At 47.7% G+C, this 19,222-nt stretch overlaps 1 protein-coding gene across 1 annotated transcript; it reads right to left on the bottom strand.

Moving 5' to 3' along the window:
- Positions 1–566: 566 nt before the first annotated feature.
- On the bottom strand, positions 567–17,155 carry fa2h (fatty acid 2-hydroxylase). The gene is made up of 7 exons (XM_067235475.1): positions 16,662–17,155; positions 5,881–5,973; positions 4,268–4,410; positions 3,989–4,089; positions 3,479–3,651; positions 3,013–3,265; positions 567–2,884 (listed from the first exon to the last, which is right to left on the bottom strand). Exons 1-7 carry the CDS (start codon positions 16,938–16,940, stop codon positions 2,817–2,819), a joined length of 1,110 nt encoding a protein of 369 aa, XP_067091576.1. The 5' UTR covers positions 16,941–17,155; the 3' UTR covers positions 567–2,816.
- Positions 17,156–19,222: the final 2,067 nt, after the last annotated feature.

Raw genomic sequence — 19,222 nt, 5'->3', positions numbered from 1 at the left:
TCACATCTTTTGAGATGGACTTGTGGTCTGAATAAAGAAGAAAGATACTGTAAATACGATTTATTCATACAGTATGTCTAAAAAGTTGAATGTACAGAAAGTACATACTGTACATTAAACACCAACATTATACACCAAACGTTCTGCATCATCATGGTGTGGTCATGCCAGATCGGGACTTAATTCCCGTCACTGAAGTACATTTCTGCATGTGTGTGTGTGCATCTGAAACATGTTGTGGAGGTTGTGTGCCGTACAGGGAGATCCAGTAGAACAGTTACATTTAGTCATTCAGCTGACGCTCTTATCCAGAGCAACTTACAGTAAGTACAGGGACATTCCCCCGAGGCAAGTAGGGTGAAGTGCCTTGCCCAAGGACACAACGTCATTTGGCACGGCCAGGAATCGAACTGGCAACCTTCTGATTACTAGCCCGCTTCCCTAACCGCTCAGCCACCTGACTCCCCATGAGAACATGAACAGGATTCTGAAGCACTAGTCAGCCAGGCTGCCTTTGAGAGTGAAAGATGTGTGGGAAATATAACAGAGCATGAAGAGAATCCGAACACAGTCATCAGAAATATACCTGACATTTATTTACATGTATCTGCATCTGCAACAGTTACAAATATATTGTAAGTAAACCGATTTTTGCAAGGCCAAGAAAAAAAGACCACTTATTAAAATATTTGATTCAATGGAAATAATTTTCATTTTGCTTTGAAAAATCTAAACTTACATGTTTATATTATATATAAATATACATAAATATATCTGTCTGTATTACTTCTACACCCAAGCAGATGGCGCTATTGTTGAGCCAAGGTCTCATAGCTTTAGATCCTGCCCAGCAATAACACCACACTCAGCAAGAACAACCAATGACAACCAGATGAGTTTCCTGAAAGATTTACAGCATGAAAATCTTCGTTGGAGAAATGTTGCCATGATGTTGTAAAGCTGGTGCTGCATACTGAGATGGGCTATCAGGAAACGGTGCTGACCTGGAACAATAACCTCCACACACATCTGTTCTCCCATCGGTTCTCCATGAGTAGAGCTGGGAACCATGGACAAGAAGTAGGCAGGACTAGAACCACTTTAGCCTAACCTCTACCAGTTTTCAACATTACATCATTTTCATCTTCATCATTCTCGTCATTTTCATCAAGAGCATCACAAAATTATTAAGAATTGACTTATAAAAGTTGTTTGAAGCACAAGGTACAAATAATGACTTGGACATCCTCTCTATTGTAATACGAGTCTTCAAAGCCAAATCAGGGAAAAATTAAATTAAAATATGCTCAGACGTATCGTCCTTCGACATATCTCTCAACAAGCTGAGCCATCCTGGGGTTCTCTGGGGTTGGGGTTAGGGTGTGTCTGAAGCTACTTCCTGGTTCTGGGACAGAAGCTACTTCCTGGTTCAGAGAGGAGCTGAGGATCCGCCGTGGCCTGGAGAGAGGACCCCTGCCTGCCACTCAGATCCTAGATCATCATTTTGCAGGCATCACCACGGGCACCTATAGTGGGGTCCCTATGCCCCCCCTGCGATACTGTCCTCCCCCATGAGAGAAGGGTCTCACTGGCCCAGCCTCAAGCCCTCATCTCGTCTCTGTAACCATGACAACACACATGCAGACACATCGATTAAGATGTCTATTATTCTCCCTCTGTCTCTCTGTCTCCCTCTCTGTCTGTTTCTGTCTCTCTCTTTTTCACTCCTTCATACATGACACCCTTCATTAAAACACACAGAATGGAGACAGACTCTCCCCTGTGCAACGCGTTGTATTGTATATCTACAATATATTTCTATACATTTATGAAAACAGACACATGTTGAAAATATACAGTTATGATAAGAATATATAAAGACTCATTATGGCCATGACAGATTGTGAGACACAAGCTCCTGTGTAAACCCAGACCACACACCAGTACATTCAAGGAACTTCTGCCATCCAAGTGCATGAGACTGGATGTGCTAGACAAGATATGAAATGGACATGAGAAGCGCAGCTATCTCCAGGAAGTCGACTGTGTGGGTGTGAAAGGTGACTGGGGTTGAGTTAAAAACATTGCGGTATCCACAGCAGACAGATCAGAGACCAACTCACTGGTCCTCTGCGAAACATGAAACCTGTTAAGACCAGGGGAAACGTATTCTTTCCCCCATTTTTCTATACCCTTCTTTTGTCTCCTGTTATAGAAGGACCGCTTCGCTCACTCTCCCCCCTCTCTCCGTCACTTCCACACTCCCTCCAACACTTTCACTGCTGACATTTCCTCTCTTTGTCTTCAATGGTAGAGTGGAGTCGTTCCTATACAGCTGAACCGTGTTGCAAGGCTCCAATTTCTGTAAACGTTCTATAGTTAAATGAGAAGGAGTGTGGGGGGGGTGTTCTAGATGGTCTGTTCAGGGATGACTGTGTTGGGGGGGTCTAAGAAATATGTTCAAGGATGACTATGTTGGGGTGGGGGGTGGGGGGGTTTTAGAATAAATATGAGTTGTCCAAGGTTTGTTCTGGGGATGATTGTGTTGATGAATTGAGGGGTTCTGGAAAGAATTTGGGTTCAAGACGGTTTGTTCCTGGATGACTGTGTTGTGGTGTGGGCAGGTCTGGACTGGGACTGAAAAACGGCCCGGTATTTTGAAACGCAGACCGGCCCACGATCGTGTATTTTTATTATTATATATTCTTTATTTTTTCATTATGCCGCGACCGTTTGAACGGCCGTTCTGGAAATCTCCCGACTCTCCCGACGGCCAGTCCGACCCTGGGTGGGGAGTGCTAGAAAGAATGTGGGTTCTAGAAAGTCTGTTCAGGGATGACTGTGTTGAAGGGATGGTCCCAGAATGTGGTGGTGATCCCAAAACCTGTAAGGAGAACAGAGGGAGGTCACACGGCGACACTGTTAGTGAGTATGCGCGTGTCAGTATATGTCCGAAAAGGTGTGCTCGTCATGTGCGTTCCACGTTTGTGTGCATGGCTGTGTTCCACTCGCCTGCTTGTTGGTGCTCAAAGTGGTGTTTGACGTGGTAGGCCTTGAGGCCGTACATGTAGGAGCCCCTGTTGGGCGAGCCGTAGTGAAGGTAGTAGTGGATCATATCGTACACCACGTAGCCACACAGACCCCCCACAAACAGCGACACGCCCAGGCCCTCCGGCAGAGCATGACGCAGCAGCAGGTAGAAGCTGCCGACAACCACCGACGCCAGGCCCGGAGGGAAGACCAGCCGAGAGCCATCGAAGGGAGACTGAGGGGAGGGAGAGAGGGGATGGGGGGGGGAGGGAGATGGAGGGATGAAAAGAGATGAAGGAAGGGAGGAACAGAGAGAGAGGGAAGGGCAGGTGTGTTGCTTCAAAAGAAAGATTTTGCATGAGTACGTGTATGTGTGCGCGAGTGTGCATGCATGTGCGCGCGTGCGAGTGTGTTTGCGTGCATGTGACTGTGGGTGTGTGTCTCTCACCTTATGGTGCTGGCCGTGCAGCAGGAAGTGGATGGTGATGAGGTAATAGTTGTGCGCAGGAGGACGCATATGGAACACGAAGCGATGGATGCAGTACTCAATAAAAGACCACATGAACATTCCCAGCACAAAGATGAAGGGAAAGCTGTACTTATGGACCAGGATGGAATAGTCTGGGATGAGGCCACACACACATACACACACACACACACACACATACACACACAGACAGAGGGTTAGTTTCTTCAACATGACCATGGACACGTGCGGAGTCAGGTGGCTGAGCGGTTAGGGAATCGGGCTAGTAATCCGAAGGTTGCCAGTTCGATTCCCGGTCATGCCAACTGACGTTGTGTCCTTGGGCAAGGCACTTCACCCTACTTGCCTCGGGGTAATGTCCCTGTACTTACTGTAAGTCGCTCTGGATAAGAGCGTCTGCTAAATGAACAGAACTAAATGTAAATGTAATGACAAGGATGATTATCTGCCGTGTGTGTGTGTTTGTGTTACCTGTGTCCATAAACAGTCGTGTTGCTCCTTGAGCCAGGGTGGTATAGCAATACCAGCTGAGATATAGAATGACTGGCACCCACACTAATGGTACCATATACCTACACACACACATGCACACACACACACACACACATTTATGTAACAGAATGACAGAACAAAGGTACATAAAATAATAATGTGTATCCATTTATATGGGTGTGTACATGTGTTTGTGTGTGTATGCGTTTGTGTGCATGCGAAAGTGCGTACGTGTGAAAGTGCATGTGGGTGTCTCACCAGGAGGTCTTGGTGCTGGCCTCTAGGAACTCATTCCCAAAGAGTCTGATTGGCCGGTCCACAGGCTGGTGGACCCAGGTGTCATATTTTTCCCCCAGGTAGCCCACCTGCCAGGCCAGGGGCTTGCGCCAGTCCACCAGGTCCTGGAGGGGTGGAGGGGGGGAGGGGGGGAGGGGGGGGAGGGGGGGGGAGGGGGTAGATCTGGTAGGTCAGGGAACTGCTTGATGTAACCATGACATCACACAACTCCACTCTGACACACAGAATCTCTGGGCTGGTGCTGTGTAATCTTTGAACAGCTAATGTAAGCATGAACGATGACAGCCATAAATCACCAAAACCAATTATTACACAGAGCCGACACGCACATACATGCATCACACACACGTGCGTACATTGTTAAAAGGGTCAGTTAGAAGTAATCTTGGTCAACATACACCTTCCCCGCCCTTCCCTTCAGGTCAACATGGTGCAACTCACGTAAGAGCTTGGGAGTTTCGCAACGGCAGTGAATGGCTGGGTGTGGTAGCTCACACACTCGTGTTTACTACACCCATGTGACAGGTGACACCTCACAGGTAGGACTGGCCCTCGTACAGAGTTATGGCGGCCCTGCCGTGTCTGTCCAGCAAGGGGCAGTGGAGAGACAGGCAGGTGTGTGTAGTTGTTCTTCAGCTGCTAAGATTTTTACACACAGCGTTTAAGGGGTGATTTTATCTCTGGATGAGAGGGTTACTAAACTTTCCAGTCACCTGACCCTGAATCACATGACCCTATTACCCTCTTCACTCAGTTGGCATGTTGACTCAGAGGATGAGGAATGCAAAAGCCCGCGCACCCCCCCTCAGTTATAATGTTATACAGTGGGTTGTACGTCTGCCTGTGTCCTATAGTTAAACAATCCAAGTTTTGTTTGGGTAAAGTGGAGGGATGAGTGGAGATTGTCAGTTGGAAATAATATGAGTGTCAAAAGAAAAGAGAATCTTTGGATAAAGGTGCTAAACACAGTGTTAAACATGTCACATAAACACACACACACACCTGGACCTTGAGTAAAAGGACAGGTCTGATTGAATAACATGCCTGGAAGCTGAAATATCTGTTTGTAAGAACAAAGGCACTGTCTGTCTTCCCCTCTACCTGTCGCTCCTCTCCTCCACCTGTCTGCCCTCGCCTCTACCTGTCTGTCTCCTCTCACTATTTTGAAGCATCGACCGAACCAGAATCTCCTCATCCAAAAAACACATCCTCTTTTCTCACCCCTCGTCTCACCCCTTCTCTCTCTCCTCCATGTCACCCATGTGGTATATGCACCACTGGGTGAATGACCTACAAATCAATTACCCTCCCCCCTTTCTCTCTCTCTCACACACGCACACACACACACTCCCCTTCTGGTCAATCATTCTCTTTCTCCCTTTCTTCTTTTCATCTTGTCAGCTCGCTTTTTCGTTTTCCCACATTTCCACCCTATTTGGAAATCTCTTTCACCGACTCTCTTTCTGAGACCCCCTCCTCTCTCTCTCTCTCTCTCTCTCTCTCTCTCTCTCTCTCCCTCTTCCCTCTGGCCTCCCTCTCTCCTTCCCTCCCTGGGTGTCTCCCCCCGTTCTCACCGTGTCCAGGTCCACTTGGCTGCATTTGCTGAGAGCGGACGGCTCTTCCTCCTGGGCCGTGTGCTCTGGGGCCTTCCTCCTCTCTCTCACCGTCTGCACAACACAGGAGAAACACGGAACACAGGAGAACGTCAGGGTCGGCCACACACCCTGTTGCTCTCTACAGAACACGGACGGACACAGGAGAACGCTAGAGAGAGACGTTCAACATGCAGAACACGGGGAGAAAAATTGCTTCTGTCATCTGGTTTGACTGGTTATGTGCCAACACTCCCACAACCACCCTGAAACCTACTACACTTAAATATGGCTCAGAGGTGAACCACATTCAACTATTTGAATGAAGCAAAGTGGGTTGGATCCACTGGATCCATTGGTTCCAGTGCAGTGAGCATGACCAATCAACTGGCCCGGTGGTGTTGGACAGTCACAAGGCCCAGGCCTGGTTCCATGTCCCTGGCAGAGTCCAGTGTTGACTGTGTGAGTCAGAGAGCCCACATGGCTTATCAGATGGGACCTTTGCCCTGTGTAGCGAGGTGGTCTAAATAACATGATAACCACACAACAGTGCATGCTGGTCCTGCTTCTTCCTGGGGTCCTGGGGATCTCGCTGTACTTCAATCATAACGGTTCCCAGTGGAATGTTGAAGGCATGGAACAACCTGGAGCATGATGAAATCCTGGCTACTTGTATTATCTTCTGTATTCCCTGAATACACTTGGGGAGAGTTGGAGGGGAGCAGGGTTAGGGTTACGGTTGGAGCTTGGTGAGAGGGTTAGGGTTATTAGCTTGGAGCTTGATGAGAGGGTTAAGGTTAGGGCTGGAGGGTTAGGGGTTAGGGTTGGAGCTTGGTGAGAGGGTTAGGGTTGGAGGGTTAGGGTTAGGGTTGGAGCTTGGTAAGAGGGTTAGGTGTGGGGTTGGAGGGTTAGGGTTAGGGTTGGAGCTTGGTGAGAGGGATAGGGTTAGGGTAGGAGGGTTAGGGTTAGGGTTGGAGCTTGGTGAGAGTGAAATATTAGCTTGTTCCTCTGTTTTACGTTGACCAAGCCTGACAGACAGTAAATCTCCCAACCCAGTTTACAACTTCCAGAGAAGGGTTTAGTAGTGCCTGGGTATCAGAGGCATGGCCGACAGGACGTCAAGCATACTGCTGTTGGGTGACTGTGACAATTCCAGTCACGTTGATGCTCTCTCTCTCTCTCTCTTTCATGTCTCTCATGTTGAGCAAACCTGCACCCTGGTACTGCCCTGAGAGCCAGCCAGCTGTGTATTCTCCAATGACGCAGGGTAAACAAACAGCTGTAGTTATAGCTACTCTTATAGTTACTATGAGCTAGGTAGCCTTCCTGCTACATAATGAGCTGCTTCACACCATCAATATGTCAGGACCCAGGGTTGGGATGGAGGAACAGTGAAATACGGAGCTCATTAACACATGACCCATGACAGGCTACATATAGAGGAAATGAAACATAGTGGGTGGAGGCTGGGGCAGTCCCGGCGTTATGGGCGGGCTTTAAAACCACCACAGGCTATGCCAATAGTTGTCCATGCTTTATCTGTTTCAATACGATATGTGTTATTTTGATACCGTTAGACAAATTCAAAGTTCACTTGGGAGGTTATTGAGCTTAATATTATACCACACGATTTAGGCTGTTTCTAAGTTGATGCTTAACGCTCCAATTCTGCGCAATGATAGGCTAGTTGTCCATGACTTACCTTTTTCAATACCAAATAAAATATGTTATACGTGTAAACCTGTATGAATTCATTAAATGTTCATTTGGAAGATAATTAAGATTATGTTACATGATGAGATTTATTTGATTTGTGCCCCCCAAAAAACAATGGCATGCCCGTCCGTGAATTTATGTATGGCGCCGGGTCTGGGCTGGGGGCTGGAGGCTGAGGGCTTGAGGCTAGGGGCTGGAGGCTGGGGTCTGGGGTCTGGAGGCTGGATGTTGGGGGCTGGATGCTGAGGGGATGGATGTTGGGGGGCTTGAGGCAGGGGGCTGGATACTTGGGGTTGGAGGCTGTGGTCTTACTAGACTGCGTAGCTTCTCCCTGTGGATATTCTGATACTGACCTTCACCCCAGAACAGGGTAGCTGAGCTGTGGGTGGTTACATATACCTGGTTTATGATGCAGAGACACACACACACCTGCCTTCCATTGAGACACTTCGGTAAGCCTCACCATGACAACAGGTCTCTAGGGAACCAGGGGGCAGGAGGACTATCAGCTCCTTCTGTCTTTTTGTTTATCTCTCTATCTTCATCCCTCCCCCTTCATCCCTCCATCTCTTGCTGTTCCCCCTCTCTCCCCTACCTCCCTCTTTCCTCCACGCCACCTCCAGGACTGGCGGTTGATATTTGAAACTTGAATGAAAGGAGTGTGTGGAATGCATGTCACGGTGACAGAGGTCACCTGCTCGTCATTCAGGTATTGTTCGAGCCTGAGATCATGTGTTTATTTTACACACCTCTAACCCTTCAAGCCTTTCACATCCCCATTGGCAACCTTTCACTCAGTGACAGGCCAGGCCAGGCCACTTCTGCAGGGCCCACTGTCAGGAGCCCTGAGAGGAACAGCCACACTGGGACCATCCATCACTAAAGTTACCATCACAACAAACTTACTGATCAGAGCCCAACAAGTGTCAATCGTGAGACAGGCCAAACACAAATTCATGAAATACTTTAGTATACATGTGTACATACACTATATTGTAATTCACCATAGGGTGTGTAAGAGAGAGAGAGAGAGAGAGAGAGAGAGAGAGAGAGAGAGAGAGAGAGAGAGAGAGAGAGAGAGAGAGAGAGAGAGAGAGAGAGAGAGAGAGAGAGAGAGAGAGAGAGAGAGAGAGAGAGAGAGAGAGAGGGGACAAGCCGGCCTGTGTTGACAGTAGAGGAGATTAGAGGGGTCATGGAGAGACACTCTGAGACATTGTCTCAAACAACTTTTGTTTGAAGAGAAGGAGGAGGAGGAGGAGGAGGAGGAGGAGGAGAAGAGGGAAACGAGGGAGTAAACAAATGAGAGATAGAAAAGAAAACATGAAGAGCCTGGTCCGGGCTGGTACGTTCGAAACAGGGCAAGCATGAACGGAGAGGAGAGATCAACCTCAAACAATGACTCTGAATGAAACAATACTACTATCTGAACTAAACTGCATGTCTGTAAGCCGTTGATCCTTTACAGTTAAGGGTTAGGGTTAGCTAATCAGCTCAAGGACAAAAGACAACAACACCCATCATTTGGCATCCAGCTATCAACCCCGTTTACTGCTGTGAGTATATAGCAGTGTTCATAAGGTCCAGGCTATCACTGCCCTATGAAACAACAATCACAGCCTTCAACAGCCTCATCAGCACATGCCCCTCCTGTCACCAGTCACCAGCCCTCAGCACATGGGAGGGGAGGGGCGAGGGAGAGGGGGGAGGAAAAGAGAGGGGGTGGGGGGTGGACGAGGGGAGGTGGGGAGGGCGAGTGGAGGGGGAGAGTGGAGGGGGTGGGGTGTTTTCCAGGTGATATGCTAACGTCCCGCGTTTGTTCATGAACCTCTGGTCCGGTAGTCATGGTAACAGAGTGTATCTGGGTCCAGAGAGACATTGATTGTGCTCATCCAGACAGGGCCCTGGAGGAAGGTCATGTGACCGGTGTGGTTAATGGTTGATAGGTAGCATACCTGTGCTAGGGTACTGTACACCGTGAGGCTGAGAGTGTGACTGAGATAACAAACTACCTCCCAGCTCTCATCACACACACACACACAAGCACTGTGGGAATATGTGCAAGCCGAGACACCCACATAAAATATGACCTGGGTTAAAACTATTTGAATTAATTTCCCTCTCTCACGCACACACAAATACACACACACCCCAATGGCGCAGTCATCCATCACGCAGCTCCTACCGCCATAAACATATGATTCATTTGTTGAACCACCGACCTGGGAATGGACACACACATGCACACACAGCAGCCAATAAAGAAACTGGAACCATTTGTTGAGTCCATTGGCTGTGGTGATTATTGTATTATTAATATTACAGTATAAACACTCCCTTGGAGCGAGTGTATTATTCAAGGAGAGAAAGACATACGAGAGAACTTCACATACGCCCATAGAACTGCCCCTCAACCAACCTAAACCCTCAAGGAAGACAAGGAAAAACTCCCAGAAAAACTCTCAACAGGAGAAAAAATGGAAGAAACCTTGGGAGGAGCAATTCAGAGAGGGACCCCTCCTCCAGAGACGGTTGGTGAGAGAGAGGAGCAGAACACAGGCTAAACATAATCATACAGTGTCGATGGGTTTTGAAACACCAAAATCCATTGTTCAACTTTATAGATGTAGGACAGGACCGGGAGACTCGCGACCAGGTCCAGCGTTAAATGTTCGCTATCTAACGTCAGCAAAGTTAGCAAATACTCCAACTAGATTAAAAGGCCATTTAGACTCACTCAACTGATCCACCAATATTTAGTTGTACTTGTCATTGGCTGAAATGGTCTGAGTGTAAGATGTTGGCTAATAACACACACACCTGGTTTAAACTGTGTTTGAGAGAAACTACCCAGCTGCTCTGATTGTTTGAACATTGATTCTGAAACCTGTATTTCCACTTCCACCCTCTGCTCTTTTCACGGAGGAGGGTGGACAGAGATGAAGAGTGTGTATATGTGTGGGTGCGTGTGTGAGTGTGTGTGTGTGTTAGTGTGCGTGTGTGCGTGTTTCTAGTAAGATCATCATCTCCAACCAGTAAAACCTGACCAACGTGTACTCTGGATATTGACCCCCGACACTGACTTTCACTTGTTCTCTCTCTCTCTCTCTCTCTCTCTCTCTCTCTCTCTCTCTGTCTCTCTGTCTCTCGTCCCTGTCTCTCTGTCACTGTGGCAGTGAACGGACGCCACACTGTACACCCTGAAAGGATTCCAATCTGTCGTGTGATTTGCGGGGCATGTTGCATCACAGATGTGGTATTGGATGAGCAGATACTGCACCAGTGACTTGTAGGTAGATGTCGGATTCCATCTAAAAGAAGGCTCGGCTACTCATTCATAGTCCCCCCCCCACACACACACACACACACACAAACACATACACGCACACCATCCCCACACACACATACACTCACACACACAGATGTCCTCCCCACCACACATCAGGTTGGAAACACACAGCCGGCCGATTTACCTTTCAGAGGGTGTATAATGTCAGTGGCTGTAAGAGTAAGGACTTGTTGCCGAGGATGTTCAACCGGTGACAGAGAAAACACTTAACAACTATCAATAAAAAGGATTGACCAGACGTTGCAGGCCAGGAATCACTGGTCCATCCATGCCTAGCACTCGGTGGTCGAATTAAGTGGGTAGGTTACAGTGACTTATATATACTGGAGTGAACATGTCAACAGTTACTGTCGAATACTCCTTCTAAGGCAAAGCATGGCGTAATCATGTTACTACATTCACATTTAGTCATTTAGCAGACGCTCTTATCCAGAGCGACTTACAGTAAGTACAGGGACATTCCCCCGAGGCAAGTAGGTGTGAAATGCCTTGCCCAAGGACACAACGTCAGTGGGCATGACCGGTAATCGAACTGGCAACCTTCGGATTACTATCCCGACTCCCTCACCGCTCAGCCACCTGACTATTATCCTTCAAAGGGAATACACACGATATCGTAACTGAGCACGGTCCTGCTAGCTACTGTCTACTAGCTGTCTAAAGAGGCCTCAAGCCGTACGTATAGAGCGGTGTGATGTTCACCGAGTGAAAGGAGAAAGAGAGAATGCTCAGTGATAACTCGTCCTATCAGGACTGACGCCGTGGCCTAAGTCTGTCCTGTGGAGGTTCCACATACGTGTTTCGGCATTTCTTTTTCACCAACGGGCAAAGTGTCGTGTGCTATTGTGTCATGTACCTGTACTGTTCCTCATAGAGAAAGTAGGAGGGATAAGAAAGATTATCTTATCTTCCTGGCTGTGTCGGTCTCTTGTTATCTCTCTCTCTCACCATCCCTCCCTTTCTCTCTCCCTCTCTTCACCTCTCTCTCTCTGACAGACTTCAGGACACCCGATGGACATATGCACCATACGCACTGGGGACTTCCCAGCCTAGCAAATCCGATCCTCCTGAATCCTTCCGTCGTCTGTTCGGCTGATGTTACCTGTAGCCCTTTCGAGTCTGCTGCTCGCGCCCCTAGCCCCTCCCTCTCCTGTCTGTCGTTCCTCCTCCTTCAGTTCTTCCCTCCGTCCCTCCATCCCTTCATCCCAGTCCGTCCCCCTCAGAGAGCGAGGACCAGTTGCAGATGCTGTGTTTACCCAAGCGCTTTAATCAATCTACCCTCACAAACATACGCTCACGCTGTCCCCTCTGAGAAACAAAACGCTACCGTCCCTCTCCTCCTTCCCCCTCCCTCCCTCCCTCTCCCACAACCCCCCACTCCTCCCTCCCTCCCATCCTCCACCCCTCCTCCTCTCCTCCCTCCCTCTGCCTTTCCTCCCACTGCCTCTCCTCTCTCCCTACCCCTCTCCTCCCGCCACCCTCCTCTCCTCCAGGTATAACCCTTCCCTACCTGGGAGAGAAGCTCAGACACATGGGAGGACAGACACTCATTTAAGGATTGTGATGACCGCCTCCGTGGCAACCGGGGGTCAACAAAACCAGCCAATCAGCGCATGAGGATGCAGTTAGAAATGAGGACCCCACCCCTGCCTCGCACCATGACTTTTGAGAGAAGCAGGAGGTGTGTGACGCTGCCTAAAGGTTTTTTTCTCCCTCAGGATCGGCTGATGATGAAAGACAATGAGGCCTTTGAGAGAGAGAGAGAGAGAGAGAGAGAGAGAGAGAGAGAGAGAGAGAGAGAGAGAGAGAGAGAGAGAGAGAGAGAGAGAGAGAGAGAGAGAGAGAGAGAAAGAGAAAGGAAGAAAGGAGAGAGCAAAGAAGCATTCCAGAGAGGCACAAGCCCAATGACCTGCCCTCACATTCTGCCCACAGAAGGTTACCACAGACGTAGTGCCCTCTCTTTTCCTCTCTTCAAGTCACCTCCACTGTCCTTCATTTTACTGAGTGACACACACACGAACACTATAATTGTATTCTATAAAGTCTGCATAACCCAGTCCACATGAGGTAGTAGGAGAGAGTTGATTAATTGCATGGCTGAAATAAGATGACACGGACTGGGGGAGAGGTTAAGAGAAATAGAGAGCGAAAGAGATAGAGAGGGAGAGGAGAGAGAGATGTGGCATAGAGACACAGAAAGAGAGAGATTAATTGCTACGTTGCCAAACCTATTTCCATATCAGCATTTTTTGGGCTGTGGCTCTCAGGTGTGTGTGTGTACGTGCGTACGTGCATGCGTGCGTGCGTGTGTGTGTGTGTGTGTGTGTGTGTGTGTGTGTAAAGGGACTACCTGCCTCAGAGCTCAGGTGTGTGTGTGTGTGTTTGTGTGTAGGTGGGTACCTACAGTACTCCTGATGACAGCAGAACGCTGCAAACAATGGTGCACCTAGTGAGCAGTGATTACCCTACAACCACTCCTCCAGCTCAAACATGAATGTTTACCGATAGCAACAGACACAAAGCCACTACAGCATGCCTCCGACACCCCTGAGGTTAGCAGCCTTCCTCTCAGATAGAACCAATAAAGGCCAGCATCCCTCTTGGAAACATTAGAGGCCAGCCTCACTCTCAGATTGAACCATTAGAGGCCAGCCTCATCTTCCGTCAGTTTCAGTCAGTTTGAATTCCAAACTGCATGTTTTAAGGAAGGAATCTTAGCTCCCGTTCAGCCCGGAAAACAGAAGTCTGCACACTCGGGCCATACAACCCTTCTGTCTCACTACCCACTCCCACATTAGCACTGTGAAATCATCTCTGTAAAAAAACATCACTTCACTCATTCACTGGTCTCTAATGATTGAATTATATATGCAAGAACTCAAAACGGGTGTGGAAAGTTTGGAATCTTTTTTGAGTGACAGTGTATCATCACATGGTTCCAGTTTCGTAACTCATGTCACATGGCGCCTCAGCCACCTGATGCGTTGCCTCAGAAACAGTTGTTCACGGCAATACCGTGAGCTTACCATTCCTGCTGTTGTGGGTGGAGCCATCCGTAACTGCTGGAGACATCACTGTCACATTTCACACCCTAATTTATTCCTCTCAAACTATCACATGATCCTGTCACTGTTCTCTCTCGTGATAACTCAACAAGCTCTCACCCGTCTCCCTCCCTCCTCTCTCATTCCTGTCTCTCTCTCCCTGCAGCCTTTTCTCTCGCCTCCACCATCTCTCCATCCCCTCCCTCTCGCCCCTCTCCCTTATTCCTCTCTCACCCCTTCCTCTACCTCCTTCATCTCTTATCCTCCCCCCCTCCCCCCCTTCTCTCACCCCTCTCCCTCCCTTACACATACACAGCACATCTTCCCTGCTTCTACAAACAGGAGTAATGGAGGAACGCTCACCAGACCAGTGGAACCAGTCAGGCTGTCAGGCCCATGTTAACTGCAGGTAGTGGAGGAGAGTCAACAAGCAGTACGTTGGGGTCATTATTAAACTCAATCCAGGCAACAAACCCCACGTTTAGCCCGTGCTGGACAGTGAGGAAATTTGTAACAGCGGGACTGAACACATCTTCGAATGTTTCTCTCAGGGGCCAGGAACCGAGTTAGCCCAGAAGAAAGAGAGGGAGACAGGATGGAGATATTAGAGGGAGGAATAAGGGAGGAGAGAAGGTGAGTGAGTGAGTGAGTGAGTGAGTGAGGAGCAAGTGGGGGCAGAGAGTGACAGAGGTAGAGAGTGTGAGAGTGAAAGAGAGAGCGAGAGAGAATCACCGACTGTGCCACAATATCAAGACAACAGACACACTGTTAGACAAAACGCACACACCAGATAGAAGCACCTAACACCTCTGACTCGGCTGATGGGAGGGAAAGATAAGCTTGAAGAAGGGATGGCTGTGTGACAGCCTCAATGGAACGTACAAGGACAGCGAGAGGAGGGGAGGTGCATAAGGTTGAATAGGTTAGGAGTCAAATGTTGACTAACTAGATGCCTCCTCACAATCCCATTTATGACTGCCACAAATAGACACAACCGGGGTGTTCAAAAGTCCGGTACTGACAATAAAGCATATCAGTGTTATAAACCATGCATGGCAGGGTGAGGCCGGACCATAAAGACAGCTTAGTCATCTTAGGCAGGCCAGCACTGCTGTCCATTCCTTTGTTTACATATGTCTGCTTTCATTGAACCATATCCCACTTTTAATACATAAAAGAAACAATTATCGGAATGATATGCACTGATAATATTTATGATATACTGAACTGCATCTGTGTGCATGGTAACATTTGTGAGGAGGTAGTTATGGATTCCATTTTCCCTGCAGTCTCCCCACATGTAAATGTTTTGAGACACTGACCACACTTACATGGAAATATCTACTTTGTTATTTGTAGATTTGCACAAACATAACTCTCTTGTCAATCTGGACCAATACCTACAGTACCAGTCAAAAGTTTGGACACATTTTCCCATTCAATGTCCCAAGTCAATGTCAAGAACCTACAACCACCGTGAGCCTCCGTGAGAAGTAGGAAAAAACCCTACCCCTGGACCCTACCCCTGAAACCAGGGTGCGAATTACGGGGGGGTTTGGGGGGTCTGACCCCTCTAATTAAGACTTGGACCCGATTAGATTGGGTCGATACACGCCCTGGAGAAGAAGTTGACCCCCCCGATTGTCATTGTATAATTTGCACTCTGCCTGAAACCAACCCTGGACCCTACCCCTGAAACTAACCCTACCCCTGGACCCTACCCCTGAAACTAACCCTACCCCTGGACCCTACCCCTGAAACTAACCCTGGACCCTAACCCCTGAAACTAACCCTACCCCTGGACCCTACCCCTGAAACTAACCCTACCCCTGGACCCTATCCCTGAAACTAACCCTACCCCTGGACCCTATCCCTGAAACTAACCCTGGACCCTACTGCCGAAACTATCCCTGGACACTAACCCAGAAACCAACCATAACCCTGGATACTAACCAAAATCTGAGTAAAATCTTCATTTTGTTTACAGTCAGCACACAAGAATTACACTTGAGCTCAGGTTGCTTCACCACCATTAATAATGGCTGGATCACACAGACAAGCCCAACCAGTTGTGTGTGACCAGAGGACACACACACACTCACACACACAGATATATAGGCTATATTACATACACATCAAAATCATATTTTTCATTTTTAATTGAAGTGCATTTATAACGTCCCATGCCGTTAGATCAGTAGGCTACTGTAGTACTATAGTTTACCGAGCCTATGTAAAACACACACGTCTAAACAGCCAAATGTCTGGAAGCTACACCGGCTTGAGGCAACTCGGACCCACAGTGCTATCATTTTCGCCGAAACAAACCATAAACTTTGTCTGTAGGTTTCAACAGTCATTAAATAGATGACATCACAAGCAGCAGAATACATGTAATCCATATAGTCTAACACTTAAGATATCAACCAGACAAGTAGACGAGGTTAAGGAAGATGTTGCTGCAAGATACACATCTTTCTTGCGGTCAACACACGAAAGCGCCAGTTCCTTTAAATGGAGGAAGGATGGCTTAAATGCGCCTCCTTCAAAGAAACAATACTTTTGAGGCTACTTATGAAAATTTTTATGATAAAAATGTATTACGAAATTACAGATGAGAGCCTGGTACATTTTTCGTCAGTTTCTGTATATTCTACCTGTGATTCATCCAGGCAATCTCTGTCCAGTTCTCCGATGTAGTACTGCTCCATCCACCGACGCGCGTTGTCGGAGTGCCGGTGGGGCGGCCCCTCGATCTCCCCGCTGATGTCCTTCCCTGAGCGGCGCAGTATGAGAGCCTCTCCGCCCGGGTGCAATCGAAGGAATCCCGTCACATCATAGACCCTGGTCCCCAGCAACACCCAGCAGGAGTTTTTAGAGCAATGACGGGCAACCTCACTCTCGGAGAAGAACCGAGGGGACGCCGATGGAGACATTGCAGCGAAAAGGTGTCCACGATAACTAAGCAAGGAGAGCGTAAAGACCTCCTCGGTAGCACAACTGACCGTAAAGGCTATTACCAACTTCTACGTTTGCTGTCTATGCCCAGCGCGATTAGTCTGACAGAGCTTGACCTCATTACCATATCCTGAATATTGAATCAGTCAAGACTTTATGAAAGTCTGCAGTTCTCATATGCACCTGTTGCACTCCAACATCAGCCCTAGGTCAATTGGAAACGTTGCGCAACAATCACATCTGCTAATGATCGAGAGAAAGCTTTCGTAGGTTCACAGTGTTACATTATTGATTTGACGTCTTGTGCGACTGGAAAGACGGACGAAAGCTCAAACAGATTACTTCCTTAACATCCCTCACCCCACCCTTTTAAGAGACAAACACGAATTGACTGTTTTAAGCCTATACCTCTAAAGTAGGCCGAAAAGTGATATGGACATTAGTTAATTATCTTTTGATAACTTTTTACCACAAGATAATTAGTAACTTGTGCACCCAATTTAAAATTAAAAATACAATTTTAGGACCTATTTTTTTTATAGGTTTTTGTGCCATGATGTTATGCCGGCCAATGTAGGCCATTAATAAAATAGCCTGCATGTTAAAATGAAACTATCAAACATAACCGAGAGCTGTCACTTAACACCAACGCATGGTGAACTTTGAGCTGTGCTTTGCTTCCTGGACGGGTGAGATTTTAGCTGCGCGTTTTCTGGTTTAGGCGCGTTTCTGATTTGAATACCAGTTGACCGAAACACATCCCGGTAAACATATAGGCCTACCTGCATCCCTTAAACTGCCAGTGCATTCCGATGCTTCTGTTTTTCCTATTTTTTCCTTTCTCATCGTTTTTGCATTTATTCTATAAGTCAAGTAGGCTGTGATATCTCTTAACCAAGAGCGCCCCCGCTCGTGGTGATGCGCCTGGTAAATCAATGAAGAAGATGACTGGCCTGGATCTTTGTTAATGTCCTGCGGTCCAATCCCAGGCACACTTCCCAGGTAAACCCTGGTATGGAACTGTGCTGTAGAAATAAGCCATGTGGCCTGCAGTAAGTGTGTTATGTGTCAAACTCCAGATGGCTACTCGCTAGGTGGAGTCAGCACCGAGGTTTCGCATCAAGACGTCCAGTAGGTGGCAAGAGAGGATAGAAAAGACGCGCAACAGCTGCCTCACTATTACAGACTGCCTTTTAAATAAAGACTTGTAGGCTACACTGAATTTTCCAGTTATTTAAAGTCAGTAAAATAGTCGTTTAAAGTAAACCGTGTAGGACCCAGCCCACGTTGCAAGGTTAGTAGCCTAATAGCTTATCACTTTTAGCAATATATGATAATTATAATATATATATTTTTAAACGGGTATAGGTGGGTTTTTTCACAATCACATAGTCAACGGGTCCTATTGTTTATCCGGGGTTTATCCTTGCTATGCGAGGTTGTCATAGTTTATTAGGTCCGACCAACTGACCATGATGTCACTCAACCTGCAAACTTACCTTTAAGCTCATCTCTGTTTTTGTTGGACTGGATTTGCCAAGTGTTTGCATTAGCCTACAATGTCTACAAAATAATGAGGCTGTCTATCTACCTGGCTGTATGTCTACCTGCCTGTCTGTCTACCTGTCTCTACCTGCCTGTCTCTCTATCTGCCTGTGTGTCTACCAGACTGTTTGTCTACCTGCCTGTCTGTCTAACTGGCCGTATGTCTACCTGCCTGTCTGTCTAACTGGCCGTATGTCTACCTGCCTGTGTGTCTACCATGTTCTTTGTCTACCTGCCTGTCTGTCTACCTGGCTGTATGTCTACCTGCCTGTGTGTCTACCATGTTCTTTGTCTACCTGCCTGTCTGTCTACCTGGCTGTATGTTTACCTGCCTGTCTGTCTACCTCTCTGTATGTCTACTAGGCTGCCTGTCTGTCTGCCTGTCGGTATGTAAGTCACTGCAAACAGACCCTCATGTGGTGTTGGTAGGGTGTGAGTAAGGAGCCATGCTGTTCCAGGCACGTCACAATGGTCCCTCCTGGTGACATATCTGCCTTTATCCACCTCCTTCCTCCCTCTTAGAATCACACCTGCATCCTGCCTCTAAATTTACCCTGGTGAACAATAGGATTCTTAATAATTCACTACTTGTTTGTGGTGCGGAGTTGCTGAAACGCGAGCTGTCCTTTCAGAGCTATGTACTGAGATGTGTGTGTGTGAGTGTGTATGAGTGAGTGAGTGTGTGTGTGTGTGTCTGTTCGTGTGTGTGTGTGTT

Source organism: Osmerus mordax, chromosome 4 (assembly GCF_038355195.1).
Source record: "Osmerus mordax isolate fOsmMor3 chromosome 4, fOsmMor3.pri, whole genome shotgun sequence".
In the NCBI taxonomy this organism is placed as follows: Eukaryota; Metazoa; Chordata; class Actinopteri; order Osmeriformes; family Osmeridae; genus Osmerus; species Osmerus mordax.
The sequence above is the reverse complement of the archived record's forward strand: the minus strand, read 5'-3'. Positions and strand labels throughout refer to the sequence as shown.